General features: G+C 38.6%; 1 protein-coding gene across 2 annotated transcripts in view; it reads left to right on the forward strand.

Annotated features, from left to right (window-relative positions):
- The window catches only part of UBE2F (ubiquitin conjugating enzyme E2 F (putative)), a 169,108-nt gene that overhangs the window by 24,024 nt on the left and 122,760 nt on the right, over window positions 1–22,324 (forward strand). For both annotated transcript variants that reach the window (XM_075180344.1, XM_075180345.1), the window contains exon 4: window positions 400–465. In XM_075180344.1, coding sequence (XP_075036445.1) covers window positions 400–465 — 66 coding nt within the window. The remainder of the gene's footprint in view (window positions 1–399; window positions 466–22,324) is intronic.

Below are 22,324 nucleotides of genomic sequence, written 5' to 3' on the forward strand. Positions count from 1 at the left end.
TTATAATTTACTATAGTATTATTTTAAAAATATATTTAATACAAATATTTATAGTGACTTAATGACAACACCCAATTATTAATGTTAATTACAGTAACCTGACATTGTATAATACTCATACAAATAACTCCACTAAACTGGGAAATAATTAATATGTTTCTATATAATATGTGTTCTATTATGCATTGATTATTTTATTGTACGGCTCCAGTGGTATACATAGTAAATACATTTGAAGCATGAAATTATTTATTTGTCATAGTGCAATTAATTTAACCCTGCAGGTTTTGCTACTTTTATGGTATAATGTTAAAGCAAAAGCCTTCACCGTAAACATTATATGAATCAATAAATTACAATAATCTCTTTATAAATACTCTAACATTTTTTTCTACCTAGGCACCTGTAAAGTGAATTTCCCTGACCCCAACAAGCTACATTACTTCCAGCTGATTGTGAGCCCAGGTAATCTGTCTGTTTGTGTGTGTGTGGGGGGGGGGAGGGGTTCCTGTATCTTGAAGGATGATGCTGTGGTTAAATGGTTTGCGGCGCTATCCTTAGTGTGTTATGTGCGTTAATTTAATCATTAGGATTGGATTCAGTAATCTGTAACTGTGTCATTCGTTTATAAAATACACTGGGCAAAAAATTAAAAGTGAAGCATAAATTATCGATTTAGTGTTTTATATCCTGCATAAAGTGTTTTTGGTGTAGTATGGTGTGTGCTGAATTGTTTTCTAGGTTGTCTGCAGCTCACATAATCATGCACAACCAATCGGCTTCTTGCCATCAGTACTTCTCAATACACAAAATGGAGCAGTCAGTTAAGTGTGTATATATATATATATATATATATATATATATATATATATATATATATATATATATACAGGGTGATTCAAAAGTCGCAGTACACCCTTTTATTTCAAAGACTCTACAGGAATTGGGCCGATTGGCCGATTTCAAGATGGCGCCCATGTTTGGTACATACCGTAAAAGATAGACCACATCACCCATACCTTACTGGAGTATTCAGGTTTCCCAATTTCCTGAAATAAAAGGGTGTACTGCGACTTTTGAATCAATATATATATATATATATATATATTATGGGGTATACACACCTAGAGAGCTCTTCATTCCTGGCCAAGACTGCCATCAGAAATTGTGGGGCCCGTCTGACCTCGGTCCCCTTCACTATTTCCAATGGCACACGGCAGGGCTGCCCCCTCTCCCCGCTCATTTTTGCCCTTATCATAGAGCCATTAGCAGCTAGAATCCGGGCTAACCAGCAGATACTAGGCATCCCGGTGGGTAGCTCTTTTCATAAGATAGCATTATATGCGGATGACGTCCTGTTAACTATTGCTCACCCAAATCTTTCCGTTCCTCCTCTTGTAGACGAATTAAATCTCTACGGCCACTTCTCAGGATATAAAGTTAACACTGACAAGACAGAAGTCTTAGACTTTTATGTTTCCTCAGCAGACAAGGTGTCTTTAGAAAGTTCCTTCCCATTTAACTGGCGGCTTCAAAAACTCAAGTACCTTGGGGTATACTTGACTAAGCAACTTCACCAGCTTTTTCAGGCCAACTTCCCTCGCATCCTTGCTCAAATTAAGTCGGATCTTGTTTCGTGGTCGCAATTATACATCTCCTGGATAGGTCGTATTAATGCGGTCAAGATGAACATACTCCCTAGACTCCTCTACCTTTTTCAAACCCTCCCCATCCGGGTCCCCCCCTACGTTTTCAAGTTTCTCCATTTCCATGTATCTAAATTCATCTGGGCAGGTAAGCGCCCCCGAGTCCGTTTCAAACTTTTACAGAGAGCCCCGCGGGGAGGGGGACTGGGAATCCCTGATTTTCGACGCTATTACCTCTCCGCTCAGCTTGCTCAATGTGTTCTGTGGTGTAGTTTAACTCCCTCCAGGGTCTGGGTCGAGATCGAGGCTGAGAGTCTGGGTATGCTTTCCCTATCTACTCTCCTATGGCTCCCACGGGCTCGTCGACCAAAACGTGTCTCCCTTTATCCGGTCATTATACATTCCCTGGCGGTCTGGGACTCATGCTCTCAGAAATCTGGCCTCTCCCCCATCCCTCTCCCCTAATTCCTTTGTTTAACGCCTCAGACTTCGCTCCAGGCCTTACCCCTAAAGCATTCTCCTCGTGGACCTCACAAGGGGTCCGTTTCTTAAACAATCTCACCTCTACGGCTGTGTTTCCCTCATTTTCTGACATCCAATCGCAATTAAATATTCCCACTAAATTATTCTACCAATTCCTCCAGCTCCGCCATTTTCACCATACTGCCAAAACTCGCCTCTCCTCCCGTCCCCTTACCACATTTGAACATATTTGTCTCCGTCAGTCCTCCACGAAAGGCCTTATTTCAACATTATATTATGAACTCGCCCCACCTTCCTCAGACCTTAGAGTTTCGCATGAACTGGCCTGGGAACGTGATATTGGTGAAGTTCTTTTGAGCGAGGAATGGTCGGAGATATATGAGAATGCTGCCTCCAGCTCAATCTGCGTTAAAATAAAAGAGAATGTCTATAAGGTATTGTACCGATGGTACTACGTTCCCTCCCGGATCCATAAAATTCTTCCAGACTCTTCTGATCGCTGTTGGCGCGGGTGCTCCCATGAGGGTAACTTTATCCATATATGGTGGACTTGTCCTAAACTCTCAAACTTCTGGGCCGAGATTAAACACCTGATCCAATCGATTCTCCAGATAGCGATACCATTAGAGCCTAAATTTTTTCTCTTGCCCTTGGAAGCACCAGCGGCGACTCGACATGAGAATAAGTTAGCTAGGCATATCTTATCGGCAGCTACCTGCCAAATAGCAGCAGACTGGAGGCAGCAATCTCCACCTTCGCTTCAGGCCGTTATTAACAGAGTTTGGCAGGTTCAGCGCCTGGAATACATGACCAGCATTATCAATAGGACATCAAGATCGTTCACTAAGGTATGGAGCCCATGGCTCTCGTTTTTTCAGACTTACTCCCCTTTCACTTGACTTTACACCTTCATATATCCGTCCTCTTTTTGAGAACCCCTTTCTTCCTTTACTTTTCTGCTCTGTTCTAGTCTCTCTTCTCCTCTCTCCCTGCGTTATGCCCTCCTCTTTCGCGGCATTTCGCTCTCTCCCTTACATCTTTTAAAAAACAAATTTTGGTCATTCTTTATACACGTAATTTGACCTCCTTGCACTGATTTTTTACGATATTCTGTTGATTTTATATCATGTTTTATGTGATGTGGTTTTTTTTTCTTGCTGACACTGCATATCGGTTTTGTTTGTTATTTGACCTTCCAAAAATAAAAATTTAAAAAAAAAAAAAAGAAATTGTGGGGCCCTGTACAAATGAAACCAGCCACACCACATGCCTTTTTCGTGCCATCACATTTCCCCACAGTCCATGTGCCCCTTACATGTCCCTCAGATCTCCCAACATGCTCTACAGACCTCCCCAAATGCCCCCTACATACCAGTCAGACTTGAGTACTGTTAGTACTCACCTGAGTCAGTATGACAATTCCAAAAGTCTAGGCAAAGCACTGATATTACATATGTGCAAACATAGAATACAAATTCCAGGCAGACGTAGCTGCTCTGAAAGTTATATATGGCATACTGTAGGCAAACAGGCTACACCCACCTAACAAAACATGGCATGGTCATAAGCTCAGTATGTTTTAAAAGTTCCCTCAGTTCTTTTATGTAGGTTGAGTACAAACATTTACAATTATTTTTATTATGCGGAACAGAAAAGGATTTTACTGTGTTATTGTTCAGTATATAGGTTGAGTGAGGGAATAGGTATAACATGGAAGCGAATAGTGGATACTGTTAAAGCTATGATCTCAGACAATTGGATCCCAAGATCTCTTAACCCACCCAAACTCATCAGTCTCCTGAGCTCTGTATTTTGATTCATATGTATTCTATCGGCGGTGCAGTAATCATCAAAGGCAACTGGTAAGATATTAATCCTAACAACTGATAAACAGACATGTAAACATAATAATATAAATGACCTTATCAAACACAGCTATCCGTAAACTGAACAAGAATGACCTCTGTTTAGAAGTTGAGTGCACGTCTGAGTTTCAGTGTACAGCTCATTAGTACAGGATAATGAACTTCCTTTAAACATATTCAGTATTGACAAAAAGTAAAGCATTCTATTCTTAAATATAATGAAAGGTACTTTCATTAGGCAGAGCGTGAAGTGCTCCCTGAAGTTCTGATATAGATACCAATACCATGTTTTCATCTTACCAACTTAACATTTTCAGGGACCCCACAAAGCTTCCTAAATACTTCAGGGATATGGCAGGTAAGGCCGGTGGTAGTTATATATTTACCATGGAAGAAATACCAACACTTATCCTGCCAACATGAAAATGCAGACAGGCTAAATGATGGTATTTCAATTTCCCCGTCACAAATAAACTACCGACATTGTGATTGCAGACAGTCACACTGGCGACAGTAAAACGGCAATGTCAACAGGTCGCACATCAGCAGTACCCAATAGCCCCACACTGGTTGTGTAATGAAAGTCTTTAGAGTTCAGCTATCACTTTTCAAGCTAGTCCTTTATCATCAGTGCTGATCGATAGAGATGGAGTTGGGAGCTCACTACTGGATCCCATAATCCTGAGCTGAAGACGCCTGTCTAGCTCGCCCGCCAACACTTGACTGTCTGCAACTGTAAGTCACTGTGGTATGTGCGGGGCAGCTGCCAGTGGTGTGGGCGTAGTGACTTTCCTCTGCCATGCTGATGACTTTGAACAAAGAAAAAAAGCAGGGCCCCTTACCCCAGCACCCCCACTCTCCCCCTTGATGGTGGCCCTGTTCCTGACACTAAACAACTTCTGACACATCCGTAAAAAGGGTCTCTCACTATGTAGTGAGATCTACTGTACAGTAGATCAAAACAAGACTGTGCTCTAGTTACTACACAATGGTGCTTATTTAATAACATGGTGCAATATGCACATGTGCTGTAACCCTTCATAACCATTCAGGCGCTGTCAATTCTAGTGCAGTTTGGAGAACGAAACCTCATATTGGTTGCTATGGGTTACAGAACATGTGCACATAACACTTACTAAATATGCCACATTTTCTTGTACTGACTTTCAGGAATGATGTGCTAGCCGACACAAGCGTAGTGATCATTGATATCTACGCTGAATGGACATTTGGTACACAAATATTTTTTATTATTATTATTTATCTTTATTTTTTAAGAACCATGGCTGTGTTTGTCTTTTGACTTTGTAAACTCTATGGAGAACTAAAAAAGCTAAGAAGATCGCTGATTAAATAAAACAATTAGAAACTAAAAATGTATTGTTAAATGGTTTAAAAAATAAAAATAAACAATCTCAAGACACTCAGTGGGGCATTAATAATAAACAGTCAGCATGTAAATTTCACAGATCCTTTGTCCATCTCAATCAGCAGTCGCCTACTGTATGTATAGTGAGCTTTTAGTGATTAAAAATTGCCCCAGATGTCCAGGGGGCTGTTCAGTTCCTATAATATGACCTATAGCAGTCCTATTGAGACTCTAATATATGTATTGGTATTTCACAAATGTCAATATCTCATAGAGATTAGCTGCAAAATTAATCCTTTTCCAGGAAAAGCCTTTTTAGGATGGTGAGAGAGATGCCTCCTCAAAGTGCTGCTGGAGGCTTGAACCGAAAAGTCACAATATATCTTTACAAATCTGTGTTTCCCTCAATTAATGCTGAATAAGTAGTTAGTTTTGGTTAGCTACTCACGCTTGCATCCCTGACGCGTTTCTCCACCTTCAAATGGGCAGTTTCATCAGAGGTAGTGTACAATTCATAAGGCACCTTTAAATATCCCAGCCCTCATCATATCATAATATGATTGTAAACATTACATCAGAAAAAACATCTGAACTCCATTGGTTTTCATACTAGTTGGTCAAATTCTGATTATTAAAAACAATGTCATGTTTGTAGAATTCCTATAAAGTGCTGCCCCTTATTCATCCAATCTTTATAATTTATTTAGTATATCATCTATACTTAATCTATTACAGTGATCACGCATTGTCACGATTGCACAAATTAGCAAATATGCAGCCTGTCTCAGTCACAATATGCCAATATCTCGTGCCAAACCAAGGTTACATCCAATTCCCCAAAAAACATATATAAAATTGCATGAGTGACACTGGCTGCTGTTGCTATTATTGAGCAGACAACTTGAACAGCTGCTGATTTTGATTGAGTCAGCGTCAGTTGATTTGTTTACAATTACAGACCAATGAGACAACCGATACAGGAGTTCTGCCTACACGCTGGCTGTGACTGCATATGCACTGCAGAATTGGAACAACATCGTTCCATCATTTACAGAGATTTTTAGTCCGTTTATAAAATAAAATCAAGGGATATGATGTGCTTTGGAGCAATAAAACACGATGGTTGGCAGTGGTGGATCGATCGCCCCCCCTAGCAGGGGCTTGCTGCCAACAGCTGCACACTGTGCAGGTCCGTTCAGCAGTGACAGTGTGCTGCCCGGCTGCTCTGATTGTGTTTTAAACACAATCAGAGCAGCGGGACAGCACACTTTCACTGCTGAACGGACCTGCACATACTGTGCAGCCTTAGAACACAGAAAGGGGGCGGGGCCTAAATCCCCCCCCCCCCCCCTCCCCCCTCCCTCCTAAAATCGCCCCGGGTAGGGCAAATGTCTGGGTCCGCCCCTGATGGTTGGAGCATACATACTAATGCGATATCGGGTGTGACTTGTCCGATTAATTGGGTGAAAACACCATAGTGTGTACCCAGCCATAGACGGTTTCAGGTTGGTAAGATTAGGGAGGAGCATTGTGTTGAAATGTTAAAACAATGATAGATCAGACAAATGGGACATCCACTAACTACAATTCTGTTTTTTTGGGGTTTCTTTTGTGGGTCGGGGGGGGGGGGGGTGGTTGTGTGCGCCTCATGTGTATATACAGCTTAATGTGTACAAAGCTCCCAATATTAAGAACTGTGGCATGTTTTTCTTTGGTCTTGGTATTTAAAAATTTGGGTAGAGTTCAATGAGTTGCCGTTGCTCCATATTTATATTCTATATAACAGTTTCATATGTCACATGATCTGCTCATCATTGGTTAAAAAAAAGCCATTGTTTTGCAGAAGACAACACAAATTGTAGAAGGTTGAGGGAGAAGAGCTGTAAAGAAAACAATCACAACTGTCATATACTAAACTTTTTATACCAAGAGTAAAATAGTGTAACCATCTCCCCTCCCCACAAATTTACATTTTTTTCCCATCTTACACTGTAAAACTGAAATAGCTCCACAATATATTTTATAATTGTGAAATTGTAAGAATGTTTTGGATTTTAGATTAATGTATTGTGTTATTTGTTATGCAGAAAGCACAAGAATTGTCTGCCACCTCCTATACTGTTATGTCTGATGGGTATAACTCGTGTATCTACTGATGAAATCTGACGTGTTGTAGTGTGCAGTGGAGCATGTGATCGGCATTTGTGTGACTGCTGCAACCCACTCTTGATTTCTATATAAAACACACTGTTCTTTGCCACAAACATTAAAACAAGATGTTTACTTATTTCAGTATGGGATCTATTACTGCTTTGGAACGTGAGGGTTTCTTTTTGTAATTTAGAGCATCATGTCTAAAACGCATTTAAAATCCCTCTGTCTTTCTCTTCACACATACACACATTCCTCTCCTCAATGAATTGTATAGCATTGCTCCTTGTAGTAAAAAGAAAACAAATGTTGGTGATCATATAATTTCTGTGTATATGACAAAATCAATCAAAAGCAGCAATAATTAACTTTCTTTTCCGTGTTTTGGAACTTTCTGGGTAATGGATTTCCATTACCCAGAAGGAGAGGCAATACTTTTTTTTTTTTCTTTTTCCTTCTTTTTTATAAAGAATTTATTGTTCTTGTAATATAAGATTTTTCATAATACTAGCTTTTTTTTTTTTAGAAGAAAACTCTTCTTTCTATGCTGTTGTTTCTTCTATTTTTAATACCATCCTGGCTTTGTGACTTTCGAGAATTCATTTTAACTGTTCTGTCTGTATACCTTTTTCTATGTTTTTAATCAATCTATAAACTTGTCTAGTTTAGCTTTCCAAATAGTACAGGTGGGTCTAGGAATGACAGTCTAGTATGCAATTTAAGAGGCCTGCAGAACTATTTGTCCTTCTCTATTGGATTTGATAAATGACTGCCACCTTGTTGCCATCCTAATACTGCGAGAGTAACTGAATGAGCTAAAAACTCAGGATGATCTTTAAGAAGTACTAAACATATTTTTCTAAGAGGCAACTTTTTTTACAGTTCAGGTATGTATGTGTGTGTGTGTGTGTGTATATATATATATATATATATATATATATATATATATATATATATATATATATATATATATATATATATATATATATTCCTAAAACATCAAAAAAGAAGGGGCGCTTCCATGGTGTGTTATCCAAGTTAAAAGTTTTATTCCAAACAATAAAATTGCACGTACCAAATGGTAAAAATATTCAGGCATAGATAATACAACAGCTCAATTCTGATATCCACATACGAACGGCTCTATCTGAAGCAGCTCGAAATCAGAGAGTCCTCACGATCACCTCAGAGGTGCAATTTTATTGTTTGGAATAAAACTTTTAACTTGGATAACACACCATGGAAGCGCCCCTTCTTTTTTGATGTTTTAGGAGTGTTGGTTATTCCCCCGTGGAGATCGGGAGATAGAAGGGAAGGACGCGCAGATTTCATCCTGCTGGTGTTTTGAAATACAGTGAAACAAAGACTGTTCACGGAAAAGCACGCTGAGATTATTATCCATATTATTGGACTTGTGCGCACCGATTGTTGGTATTGAGAGAGAGATATATATATATATATATATATATATATATATATATATATATATATATATATATATATATATATATATATATATATATATATATATATATATATACACACACTATGTATGTATATATTGTACACAGTAAGTACAGCATTCAACATTTAATTAGCAATATAATAAACGTGTGTAGTATATAGGATTTATTTTTCCTTGTGAGCATATTTCGAAACTGTCTCTCTTATTTAGTTTGTGGATAAATCACATATGTCCACTGTTAGGTGAACATCCTGTGATGAAAATAAGCAAAAAAAACTATGTGTATCCAATGTATATCATATTTTAATCGTTGTCATCTCATCTAAATCTAGTAATATTTTAAGAGCACAAGCAGAAAGGACAGAATTACAAAAATAAAAATAAAATATGGTTGCTAAGCCGAGTTGGTTGATGAATAAGATGAACACCATGGCGATACATTTATGCACTGTTTCGGCTGCCAAGGTTTTTATTTGCCAGAGGAATACTTAAGATTGCAGGGATATGTAAAGAGGTGATGAGTTTCAGTATTAATATTTCAGACATCTGATATTTAGTTTGGTATGCTTCATTTGTGTTTTTATGCGTATGATCCAATTGCACTGCTTTCATGCAGCCACTAGGGAGCACTATAAACACACAATTCCAACATCATTTTGAGACACTGGTCATTTTGTAATGTAAATGTGTTATTTATAAATCTCAAGCCAATGTTACAGTACTTAGATGGAAATTGCACATTTATTGGTATATACATATGTAAATGCTGTCTTTATCCTTTCTTAGTTTTTCCTACTGTCCGACTTAGTTTACCGCCACACCTACTGATGTATAAAATAGGAACTCGGTTATATTTTCTTACCTTAGAATATTTCAATTCCTATATATTTGTTACATATATTTTTAAATTTCTTGTTTTGCCAATATGAATATTACAGAAAAAGAATTGCATTACATTTTGTTATAATGCTGTTGCATTGGCACGTCAGTTAGTGACTGTTCATATTAATAAAATATAAGGATATAAAGTTGGATACACAGCTGTTTTTGATTGAAGTTATCTGAGAGCTTACTCTTAACCTGGAATGAGATTTGGTAGGATTTTATATTTTTTGGTAGAAATTTTGTGTATTGTTTCTATTTTAGTGACCTATCCAGCAACGTCAAATGCACAGTTCAAGTATGATTTCATAAGTGACCTGAGTGAATAACCTCCATGCTTATGCCTCTTTCTATCCCACTTATAAATGGCCATTAAATTATATTGCACCATACAGAAGACATTTATATTCATCACTCACAATGTAGAAAAATTGCTTGGTATTGTAAACTGTTTTGTTATGATTCAAAATAATAGTCAGAAGGAATTAAATATAAAATTGGTTGCTTTTATTTAATTTGAAATGTACTATTATAGGTGTATTCATGTGTAAGTAAAAACCCAATATATAAAGCTAATACATGGGGTTTATTCTATCACTGGACATACTTTTAACACACAGTGTGGTTATCCTATTTATCTATGAAGTCTGGCAGTTTTCTTTAGTCATTGTGAGATTGTGGGACTACCACAATGTCCTTACATATTTCCTGTGCCATATACTGAAATGGCAGCAATTTTTTTGTAGAGGATTGCTGCCTTTCTTTTATGTGTTGTGCATGTCCTCTTGCTGTGTCACAGTGAAGTTTGAAGGACTTTCTACTGAAAGAGTGATTGTCTTGGTAACTACATTGCATTTTTTCTTAACCTGTCTGTTGATGAGGTCATCAATAGACAGAAGACAACCTTGCAAGAATGCACATGAGTATATGTGTGTGTGTGTGTATATATATATATTTATTTATTTATTTTTGTTTATATTATTCTAGAGCCAATTAACCTTGTAGTCTGTTTTTGGTACTTAATAATAATAGTAATATAATATTATTGTAATATGGTTAAATAGCGCAGAAGGAAGCCAGGGATGTAGCAGATGGTGCAAGACATAAGCCAATACATTAAAGTCATGTTAAGGTAAAAAAAATAAAATAAAACCTTAAAAAAAAAAAATACATAAGATTTTGCATTCAGCAGTGTTTTTATACCCTGCTACAGCTCCTTGTAACTTCACACTCGCTGGATCCTTTTTCAGAGTAATCACCAGATGCCGGATGTAAATACAAGTGATAGGGCTTAAGGCACAGGCTGTGTCAGATATGTTTGTCCTGTTTGCTAATTTTATCTAGAGTATCGGCTAGCAAACTGCATTTTGTGCGAGGAGGTCATTCTAAATATGTCCATCACCAAATTATTCATGAGGGATGTTTCCATTCTGTGTCCTCCTAAATTGAATGTTCAAATATTAGTTATGTTTAACGTTAAACAATAGTTTTGCTAATGAACTTTAAAGAGTCTCTAAACAAAGAATGAGTTTATCTGATAAGACAATAAAGGCATTACATGCGTATGCATTTATATATTTATAAGCAAAAGTTACCAATGCCTGACAAGATTTAAAGGATTTAAAGGATTGTTATCACACTTTTTATTGTTTAATTCTGTTTCCCTGTATCTTTTAAAATACCTACATATTATGTTAATTATGTTTTTCTTTTCTATAATTGTGCTTTATGCAATGCAGTGTTGGGTAATTTGTTTTGCAATATTATACTCTTTCCTCCAGTAATGGAAGGGTTCCATATTTCTAGAAGCCAGAGGGATTGGCAGTGTTTTTGCATTGCACGAGACAAATGGTTCTATACGTTTTGAAGTAATTTGGACTGAACTTCATTGTGTTTGAGAGAGCATAGCCAACTGTGTATATCTAACACTGGCAAGAGCAAGCTTTACTAGTTGTTCTCAAAGGTTGTGCTGTGTTCTCAAAACAGAACACTCTCTTTTAAAATGTTTTGTATTTAATGTATGAATATAATATTTCCATATTTTTCCCAAATGTTTACGCAAGCAAAATATTTTATATAGTATATTAATATTACCCATAATTTATTTAGTAATTACGCCATTCAGAAGATAATTTGAAACTAGCTTTTGTATGTTGTAAATGTGTGTGGCAGTTCAGTAGTCTACAATGCACTAGACCAGTGGTTCCCAAACTTTCTTAGTTTCAGACACCCTTAAGGTTTCCATAATTTTTTTTCAAAGTTCCCCTAATACAAAATAATTACCGAGCAGTCACGTTTTATAAGTAGTTGGGTCAAAATAACGTAGTAAGTATTTAGGTCAGGACAGAAATACTTATTAAGTTGTTTGCAAAAATAATACACACAAATCCAAGGGAAAAGAATTTTGCTTTGTGTTTTTTTTCAATTATATTTGACAAAGAACAATTTACAGCACTAATTAATAGGAATAATAACAAACTAAATAAAACAACAATATATACAAAAATCATCACTCTCTGCCCCCTTTGCGGTGTCACACGCTGTGGGCCCCCCCCTCCTTTGCGGTGTCACACGCTGTGGGCCCCCCCCCCCTCCTTTGCGGTGTCACACGCTGTGGGCCCCCCCTCCTTTGCGGTGTCACACGCTGTGGGCCCCCCCCTCCTTTGCGGTGTCACACGCTGTGGCCCCCCCCTCCTTTGCGGTGTCACACGCTGTGGGCCCCCCCCCTCCTTTGCGGTGTCACACGCTGTGGGCCCCCCCCCTCCTTTGCGGTGTCACACGCTGTGGGCCCCCCCCCCTCCTTTGCGGTGTCACACGCTGTGGGCCCCCCCCTCCTTTGCGGTGTCACACGCTGTGGGCCCCCCCCTCCTTTGCGGTGTAACACGCTGTGGGCCCCCCCTCCTTTGCGGTGTCACACGCTGTGGGCCCCCCCCCTCCTTTGCGGTGTCACACGCTGTGGGCCCCCCCCCTCCTTTGCGGTGTCACGCGCTGTGGGCCCCCCCCCCTCCTTTGCGGTGTCACGCGCTGTGGGCCCCGCCCCTCCTTTGCGGTGCCACGCGCTGTGGGCCCCGCCCCTCCTTTGCGGTGCCACGCGCTGTGGGCCCCCCCCCCTCCTTTGCGGTGCCACGCGCTGTGGGCCCCGCCCTCCTTTGCGGTGCCACGCGCTGTGGGCCCCGCCCTCCTTTGCGGCGCCACGCGCTGTGGGCCCCGCCCTCCTTTGCGGCGCCACGCGCTGTGGGCCCCGCCCTCCTTTGCGGCGCCACGCGCTGTGGGCCCCGCCCTCCTTTGCGGCGCCACGCGCTGTGGGCCCCGCCCTCCTTTGCGGCGCCACGCGCTGTGGGCCCCGCCCTCCTTGGCGGCGCCACGCGCTGGGGGCCCCGCCCTCCTTGGCGGCGCCACGCGCTGGGGGCCCCGCCCTCCTTGGCGGCGCCACGCGCTGGGGGCCCCGCCCTCCTTGGCGGTGCCACGCGCTGGGGGCCCGCCCTCCTTGGCGGTGCCACGCGCTGGGGGCCCGCCCCCACCCCGCCACTTTCACCATTTCCCCTCCATTCTTTTTCTTACCCTTTACCTGGTCTTCTTTCTTTTTCTTTCTTCAGGCTCCTCTTTGCGCCGCTCCTCACTGAAAATGTCAGGCGTATGTTGCTGTGTGGGGTAACCCACGCAACAACATATGATTTCCACACAGTGTGTGCACATGTATTTTTTTATGTGTACACCATTTAATTGCGCATGACACACTGAGCTGGACTTACTCATTTTGTTTATGGAGTCTAGCAAGTGCCTGTCTCCACCTCGTTCCACTATGGGTATGAAATTTATTACATGCACATGTAGTGTGCCTGATTGGCACAAAGCTGATATATCCATACAATGTTATTTTAAAATAGTCCCTATGCCCTTTGTTTCATTGAGGTTGTTATTGACATCTGTTGCTAATTAACTCTTCTCCTGTTCTGTATTCTCAATGGCATTAATATATTCTGGATAGATGACAAGGTACAGTACTGGTATTTCCTCATGCTGGGTGTAATTCTCAATCTCTGCTTTTTTTCTATATGTATGGACAGCTTTATAGTATCAGATCTGTTTTGCATGATAGAAATATTTTTAAACATAACATTTATTCTTATTTCGCTCTGAAATTATTGTACGATGTCAGTTGAAGTTTGTTTATCACCTTACCTGCTGACTGTGCTCTTTGTGGGTGCAGTTTTGCATGTTGGTTGTAAACAGCAGGTTTTCTTGCTTCACCAGCTTATCTGTTCTACAGTTACAAATATCCTGCTGTTCAAACCTGGCAGCTTCTGTACAGCTGGCAGAATGTTTTTTTTTTTTGTTTAATATATTATTATTATTCACAGCATACCCAAAGCCATAGTCTTTTTGTAAAAGTCTGCACAGGGAGATGAACCGTATTGTGTGCAAAGATCAGTGCAAGTAGTATTTGAGTTTCACTCAAACAAGTCCCCATTTACAACAAAATGATTTGTTAAATTGTCAGTGTTATTTTTTAGATGTTCCATTAAGATGTTTGACATTGTATGCAACCTTGTTATCTATTAGAGGACTATTTCCTCTATTTATCTTCTTTGTTTCAGGTAGGCAGACTAGTGTCCTTCAGTGGTGTATTGTGTACATAGAAAAAATGCTGTCACCCTGTATGAAGTCTGAAGAGAACAAGTTGCTCCTGCTGTCAAACAGTTGGATCTTATCCAATTGTGTGGCCAAACTGAACTCTGATCTGTTGACTTGCACTCAGGCCCAACTTCCCGCGTGTGACCAGCATTGAACGCCTTCAGTTCTAGGTTTAGTGCTTATTGAAAAGAGAAGTTGAACGGCTATGTGACTATACATTTATCGTTATGTATGTCTTTGTTTAGTTTCTTTGTTAAGTGAGCTAAATAATAAACCTGAACTAAAATGTGCCTTTATTATCGGCAATCGAAATTGTTGATGAGGATTGTACAAGGCGTCATCCACTTAGGTTCCTTATTCCACATGTTACATGTGATAGTTTGGAATTGGAGTCCATGGGACTCCAGGCCTCCTGCAGGGTTCAGAAAATAGAAAATATACCCTTTCCAGCAGCCATTCTAAAGTACATGTGGGAAGCTTCCTTAGGAGGGAGCGCACCTTTTTATGTGAAGTGCACATCAGTATTAAACATTTTGTGTTATATGGCACATTGAAATGGTGTCCACGTGCCGCTATATGCGGCTACTCACCTGGAGCCAGGGTTGACTGAAGAGAGACGTTAACAACCCTTATACACGGACTCCACAATCCTTTCCATATTCATTAGAATGTACTTCTGCAGTCGGCATCCCCAAAGTGATCACATAATCACGTCAGGGCCCCCATGTTAGAGAGAGCATAGCTAGGTTTAGTTGTTTCAGTTACAGTTAGAGCTAACAGGTAGTTGCTGGAAAGTGAAGTAAAAAGATAAAAATAAAAAAAATCATAAAAATACATTTCTAACCAGTTAACAGTGAACTAGAAAAATCTTGACTGTAATATGGAAAATTGAATAAAAAGCTAAGCTAAAAAAACAACAAAGTAAATTTTTTGACGTTTTGTTTTTAGTTTTTTTTTCTCCCTAAAAAAAATAGAAATAAAATAATGAAGTATGGGTTTGGTACCCTAAAAAAATATATTGTTTGACCAACACACAAATGCTAAAATGTGTCTGGTGACAAAGTAGAAAGTAATCCAGGTCATGAAGGGGTTAAGTTAATGTTGGGCCAGCACTGTTAGGGTAGTTATAGAATGATACAATAATACGTAATACTCTTCGGCTTACCAGTTGTACAATCATTCAGATGTAGGTCACATTTAATGGAGATATTTAAATGACCACATTATCACAAAGTTCTTTAGACTCAATGCCCAATTTTTTGCATTGTTGCTTTTACAACTTGGGTCCCATTGATCCATTTTTGTTAATCACTTTTAGGAGAATATAGCTCTCAGATCAATAAACCATGCATCTTCCAATATCCTCTAAGGTTTGGTTTGTCTTCCACTTTCCATTGTTTCTAGTGTAACATATAGGACTTCATGGTGTGTGTGTGTGTGTGTGTGTGTGTGTGTGTGAGACCAGAGTACATCAGATGTAAATGTGTAGTGATATCTTTAGGGTCCCCTTTGTTCTCTCCCATGATCACCTCCTAGAATTCCAAAGCACATTACTTGTAATAAGATCTGTTATTGTACACCGGCTGGACCTTGTATCTAGGGATTGTTACAAGTGTTTGTTTCAAAAGCCATTTCTAAGAAGCTGTCTTGCAGAGAAATCTGGTAGGGTTTATCGAGCGTAAAAATAGAGCGGTGTGGCTGCAGAGTTGTGTTACAGAGACAGGGTGGGAGATAAACTATCAGTTGGAATATGTGAGTTATGAATAATCTGCTTTATGCAAAGTCATTCAGGCAACCAAAGGGTTAGGGTGCAGCTGACTCACAGCACAATTAGTAATACCATTGATATATTCTAGTTTATATCTGGAAGTTTGAAATGATCCATGCCCTTGGAATGAGAACTTATGTTTGTGCTTTTATGAGGATTTTATGTGCCATAAAACATCAAGCCCATATTGGTATAAAGCTAAACAATTGAATTTTATTTTCTGTTTGAAAATTAGCCATTGGAATTTGCATAGTTTCTAATGTTTTAAAATACTTTCCATGGACACTTAACTGCTAAGCAGTCAGACCTAAGCCATCTAGACACACTGCAGTCAGATTGGACCTTGTTGAATCCTCCTAACCTGTTCACTGAACAGGGTTACAATGTCATGTGTTGTATTTGAAATGTTGTTTTTAATAAATATTAATTTCTAATGAGAATAAGACAAGTTAGGCAACATTGCATCTGATATTCCTAACAAGAGATGGTTTATATCTGTGTTTGAAGATTAGGGACAGTTGCCAACTATGCATTTGTCATGTGTAAACTTTGTTTATCCTGAACCATTTATAAGCTTGGCTTTAAACCACATTTTATAGAGTACATGTAATGTCTGCCTTAATTTATTCTGGGAATGTATATTCTTGCATACTCTTTTAAATTTCTTCATCTTGAAAGATCAACCAAGTTGATTCAGTTAATGTAATGGGGAAGGACAGTCATGGTTGCCAGCAGCTGACTGTTTTGAAGATGTCTACAATGACTAGTTCTTCTCTCATGTCTCCCCCTTTCCATTGCACAAAAATAAGTCACCAATGACCGCTTTAATATTTGTGACTGACAAAGCTGCTGCCTTGCAGTAGCCACACAAACTTTACCCAGCAGCTGCTATAATTGTTATTCTGCTACCTTATGTATCGCTTGTTCGTCTCACCTTTTTAAATTGTAAGCTCATTTGGGCATAGCCATCTTTACTGTTCATTTCATGTAATTATACATAATTGTATTATGATCCGATCACTGTACAGAGATGCATATTATTTTGGTGCTTTACTAATAATGGATAATTATAATATGGTGAAGGAACTCCTCACTAACTTCTAATAACCTTATAGTTTGCAGATGGAGGACTTGTTTATGCCCCTTCCCTTTGAACTTCACATTCTGGTGAATATAAAGTTCATAGAGGAAGGGGTATTGATAACCATTCCATTCATTTTAAGCAGGCTGAATGGCAAGATGAGTGGGTGGGACCGTGAGACCGACTGTGGACCTCTAGTGTGTACAGCAGATAGAGCATAATCTTTAAGTACTGAGGTGAATTCTTAGTACTACATCCAAAAGTAATTTTTATTTGTTGGTGAAGTTATCCTACAGAACTCATGAATGCCAGTATGCTGGCAATCGTCATACAGCATGTAAAGAGATCATTTTATAAGAAACTCTACACGGCTATAATACACTGAAAATTTAGCATGTTTTTTTTATCAGGCTTTCTCAACCTTGTTGTATCATGAACCCTCTTATGATGGTAAGTGTTTGTCACATACCCACTATTGTATAAAAGTGTAACTCAAGTAACTTTTCTTCATGATCACGATCTGCTATGTCTCTTAAATGACATTGAAAGGCAGACAATAATGGACTACCACACACACATGGGCTTAAGCTAGGAACTGATTGCTTGAACACATTGCTTAATGTTGGAGCCCCACATTGTGTGCATATTCAATTCAGACTGGTGTCTAGGAATTCTGGTGGAATCACCCTTTACTCATTGGGACTCCTTTAGATTTGAAGAATCCATTAGTAGCCTTGAGGAGATCCCCAGACGTTTGTTGTCACAAAAGAAGTTTTTGTAACAACAAAAATCGTAAATAATAAAAGTGTTCAAGTAAAGTTAAAACATTTAAACATAAATTTCTCTAACCTGTCCATAGCTCAATAAAACAACGTTAATCATGTAAATGTGTCACAGAATAAAAAACACCTGAAAGTTTCTATAATGGTGCTAGCCCCCAAACGCTTGTATTCCTTTCCTGGCCTCACTTCAAGGCTTTGTGCAAATGGATACTTGATACCCATGTGTAGCATCAACACAACATTTGTTACTGTACCATATATGTGTCAGGTAGTGTTTAATGGCCTCATATTTGGTATGTCTACACTAGAGAATGAATCATCATCATCATTTATATAGCGCCACTAATTACGCAGCGCTGTACAGAGAACTCTATCACATCAGTCTCTGTCCCATTGCGGCTTACAGTCTAAATTCCCTAACACAGACAGACACAGACAGACAGACACACACAGACTAGGGTCAATTTTTAGCAGCCAATTAACCTACCAGTATGTTTTTGGAGTGTGGGAGGAAACCGGAGCACCCGGAGGAAACCCACTCAAACACTGGGAGAACATACAAACTCCTCACAGATAAGGCCATGGTCGGGAATTGAACTCATGACCCCAGTGCTGTAAGGCAGAAGTGCTAACCACTTAGCCACCGTGCTGCCCTTACTATAAATATTTATACGGTCATTAATTGCATAAAGGTACCTAGGTGAAATAGCATGGAAGGATTTTGTTTCCTATTTATGCCTATTTTCCCTTATGTTACACCCATAACATAAAATCTTACTTTTTATAACCATTTTACTAAAAGGTTGCTCCATTTGGTTACAAAATGATAGCATGAAAACTACAGAAGTCACTTGAGAGAGCACAGACATAAAAGTTATACTCTATTTGTAACTGACACTTTGGGGTGTATTTACTGAACTGCAGGTTTGAAAAAGTGGAGCTGTTCCTATAGCAACCAATCAGATTGTAACTGTCATTTTGTAGAATGTCCTAAATAAATAACTAGAATCTGGTTGCTATAGGTAACATATCCACTTTTTCAAACCCGCAGTTGAGTAAATATACCCCTTTGCCAAAACATGAAAATGTGCCTGGTCATGAAGGGGGAATCCATCCAGTCATCCAGAACGGATTGATATTATTTTGTAATTGTGGTGTCACACAGCAGCAATTTTCCATTGGTTCTTTGCATGTAGCTATGTAGCAATCCCCTTTTAGCATATGATAGATAGCGAACAACAGTGGGAGACGCTGCTAACAGTTGGCCTACCTTACTGAACATTACTAGGGCTGTTATGCAGATAATATTTGCAAGTACTCTTTGTCCAATTTGTGTGCCATTTATTCTACGGATACCCCATCAAATGTTGTTCATCCTCACAGCAAAGAAATATTGAAATATTATAGTACAGTAAATGGAAAAAGCTTATCCATTTGACAGCTGCCATCCTCTTGAGCAGCAATAATTCTGTGATGGTATTGATAGTCTGTCTAATGATCAATAACTCATCAAGGTATATTTCAGAGCCTGTGTATTGTTCTGGGGCAGTGTTGAGAGGTTACTTTATAATTTTATGGCTCGTCTTTCACTTCTGACAGTCTGCTCCATATAGAGATTGGTTGTGGCATTTCAAATGTACAGTCATGTTTATGAAAATAGTGAAACGATAGATATATATTACTTTTTTAACGCTCTTTTGTACTGATGTGTGACCTTGTCTTTAATTTATAATGAGTAATTTTAATACACCCATGTAAATTTCTATTGTACCACTGCATATAAATGTATTTTCCATTTCTACACAATATAGTCTGGATCATCACACTGTAGATATCACTGTTCTAGTGACCCATCCAAAATTTCTCGATGAATGGTTGAGTTACTGGTGCCATATTAGGGAGATATACAACAATGAAAAAAATGAATGACAGCTGTATTTTCTTTCTATATCACTTACTCAAGACTGAAGCATAACTGTGCTATGAAAACATTTGATTCATGAACGCCGGCTAATGTTCTGGCATAGTGTAGTACTAAATATTGGGGATATAGTGATGAATTAAGCTAATGGCAAAATATTAAATATCAGATGGATTCCCTGAATGTGCTTTGTTGGAGGTAAATAAAGCTGCTTAAAAAGTCTACATTTGTAGCATATTTTAGGCAACTAAGTTCTTGGTGTATTGGAAGTGCACTAAAATAACTGAGTTATTGAATTTTAAGAAAAAGCAAGTTCTTTGAACTTGGCTTACTACTATTTCAAATCGATATAGTAAATAATGTACATTATGCAAAACTGTGTGAGTGGCATGTGGAAACTTTTTTTTATGGTATAAAAATGAATAGGATGTTTTATTATACAGAACTGATCTTTTTCCCCATTCTATCAGGATGGCTTTTATTCCACTTTCAGACATCTCCTAATTGATTGGCTTGATTGTCAGGACCATTATAATGATACTGAATTCTTTGTGCATGATTTTCTGAAACCTTACAAGTAGATTGAATGGGCTATCATCATGTGTAATGAGGTGCTATTTTAACTTGGGGCGAAGGGCTCAATAAGTGAATGCTCCTTCAAAGAAAAGTGGTGTGCTTTTCAAGCATGTTGATTGCGTAGCTTGAAAGAACATGTCCTGTAGTTGATCATTTTCCACTAAGATGAGGTGAGACACAATTCTTTGTTAATTTCACCATGGTATCATAGTTATTTGCACATTCTAAATATGAGTGTTTAAATATAGTATCTGCTACATATTTAACCCTTGGCTGCCAAAATGAATATTGTACTGGTAAAAAAAAAGAAAAAAAAACCTAAACTATAAAGACTATTAGAATGGACTATCTTAATCTTTTATTTTCTTTTCTGTCCACTCTTTCCAGTTTATATGAAGTACCCTATACTAACATACAATTTCTATGTGGCAGGACTAAGATTGTCCATGTACGTACAGCCTTATATATGCATACCTCCCAATTGTCCTAAATTTGGTGTGACATACCGTTTAGTTGGACCATAAAAGGGGTGGGGATTAAACAAAAGTGGGTGGGGATTTACACAACCGTACCCATTTGTCCAAGGAAGGATAAGTGTAAGCGGGATTTCGTTACATTTTTGAACTGACATCGTGGAGGAAATTTTCATGTGAATATCCTGAATGCATCTGGTATGAGTATACACATTACCATTTTGGGATATCCTTGATGTCATGTTTTATATGTACAGGTCTCTGTGTGGAGATAATACATTTTTATTAAATGGTGTTTTATGATTCACCAGATTGGTTTTTATTTCTTCCTTTTTGGCACATCATGCTAATACTCTGTGGAGGAACTTGAAAGCGGCACACAGAAAGGATTACTAAAGATGCTTTATTAAAGCTAACATCTTGTAAGCATATACCTTTGGGGGAGATGGTGTAAAAAGTCACGAAGAATATACTTCTTTTCCGGGAACTCTGTGGACTTTTATATGTATATTGTAGTCAATCTGCACTATTATTTCTCCATTTGTTTTATTTCCATGAGTCTGATTTTCAGACTATAGGAATTCCATTTGAGAAGAGAGATAAGGGTCATCTATCCAGTAAAGGGAGTACAGAAGTCCCTATCTCCTGTGAGATGTGAGAAGGTGCACGCTAAGTGTATGTTAACTGTATTTTATGTTTGTGTTTTATCTGTGGAGAATAGTGGATACTCCTCTACATATATCAGGCTGCACACTGAGTGGAGCGCCACATCAGATCAATTACTTTTTAGTGTTATAAAGTGAAATAATTGTCATGGTTATATAATAAACATAAGATGTGTGGTATGTTTAATGGCTACTTTAAGTCTGCATTTTTAAACATACATCTATTGGCAATGTTTACACTTCTACTTGACTACTAAAGTCACTGTTTCATTTAAGTTTATCACTGCTATTTAATGTTTCTTCTGTCAAGTAGCTCGCAACCTCTTCTCTTGTTTTAACACTACAGAAGCAAGTGAATAATTACAGAAGCAAATGTATACTTTAAGTAGGGGTTTGGTGGACCGCACTGCACTAAAGCAAAACCTATTTTTCCTGTGGTATATTGTTAACTATAATTCTTCCAATTTATTTTATTGTTAGACCAGTTCACAAACCTCCCATTTGGCTTCTGCAATGTCAACGAGAATTCTCAATTTCCTATACCTAAACACATCTTTCTGGT

Source organism: Mixophyes fleayi, chromosome 7 (assembly GCF_038048845.1).
Source record: "Mixophyes fleayi isolate aMixFle1 chromosome 7, aMixFle1.hap1, whole genome shotgun sequence".
Lineage (NCBI taxonomy): Eukaryota > Metazoa > Chordata > Amphibia > Anura > Limnodynastidae > Mixophyes > Mixophyes fleayi.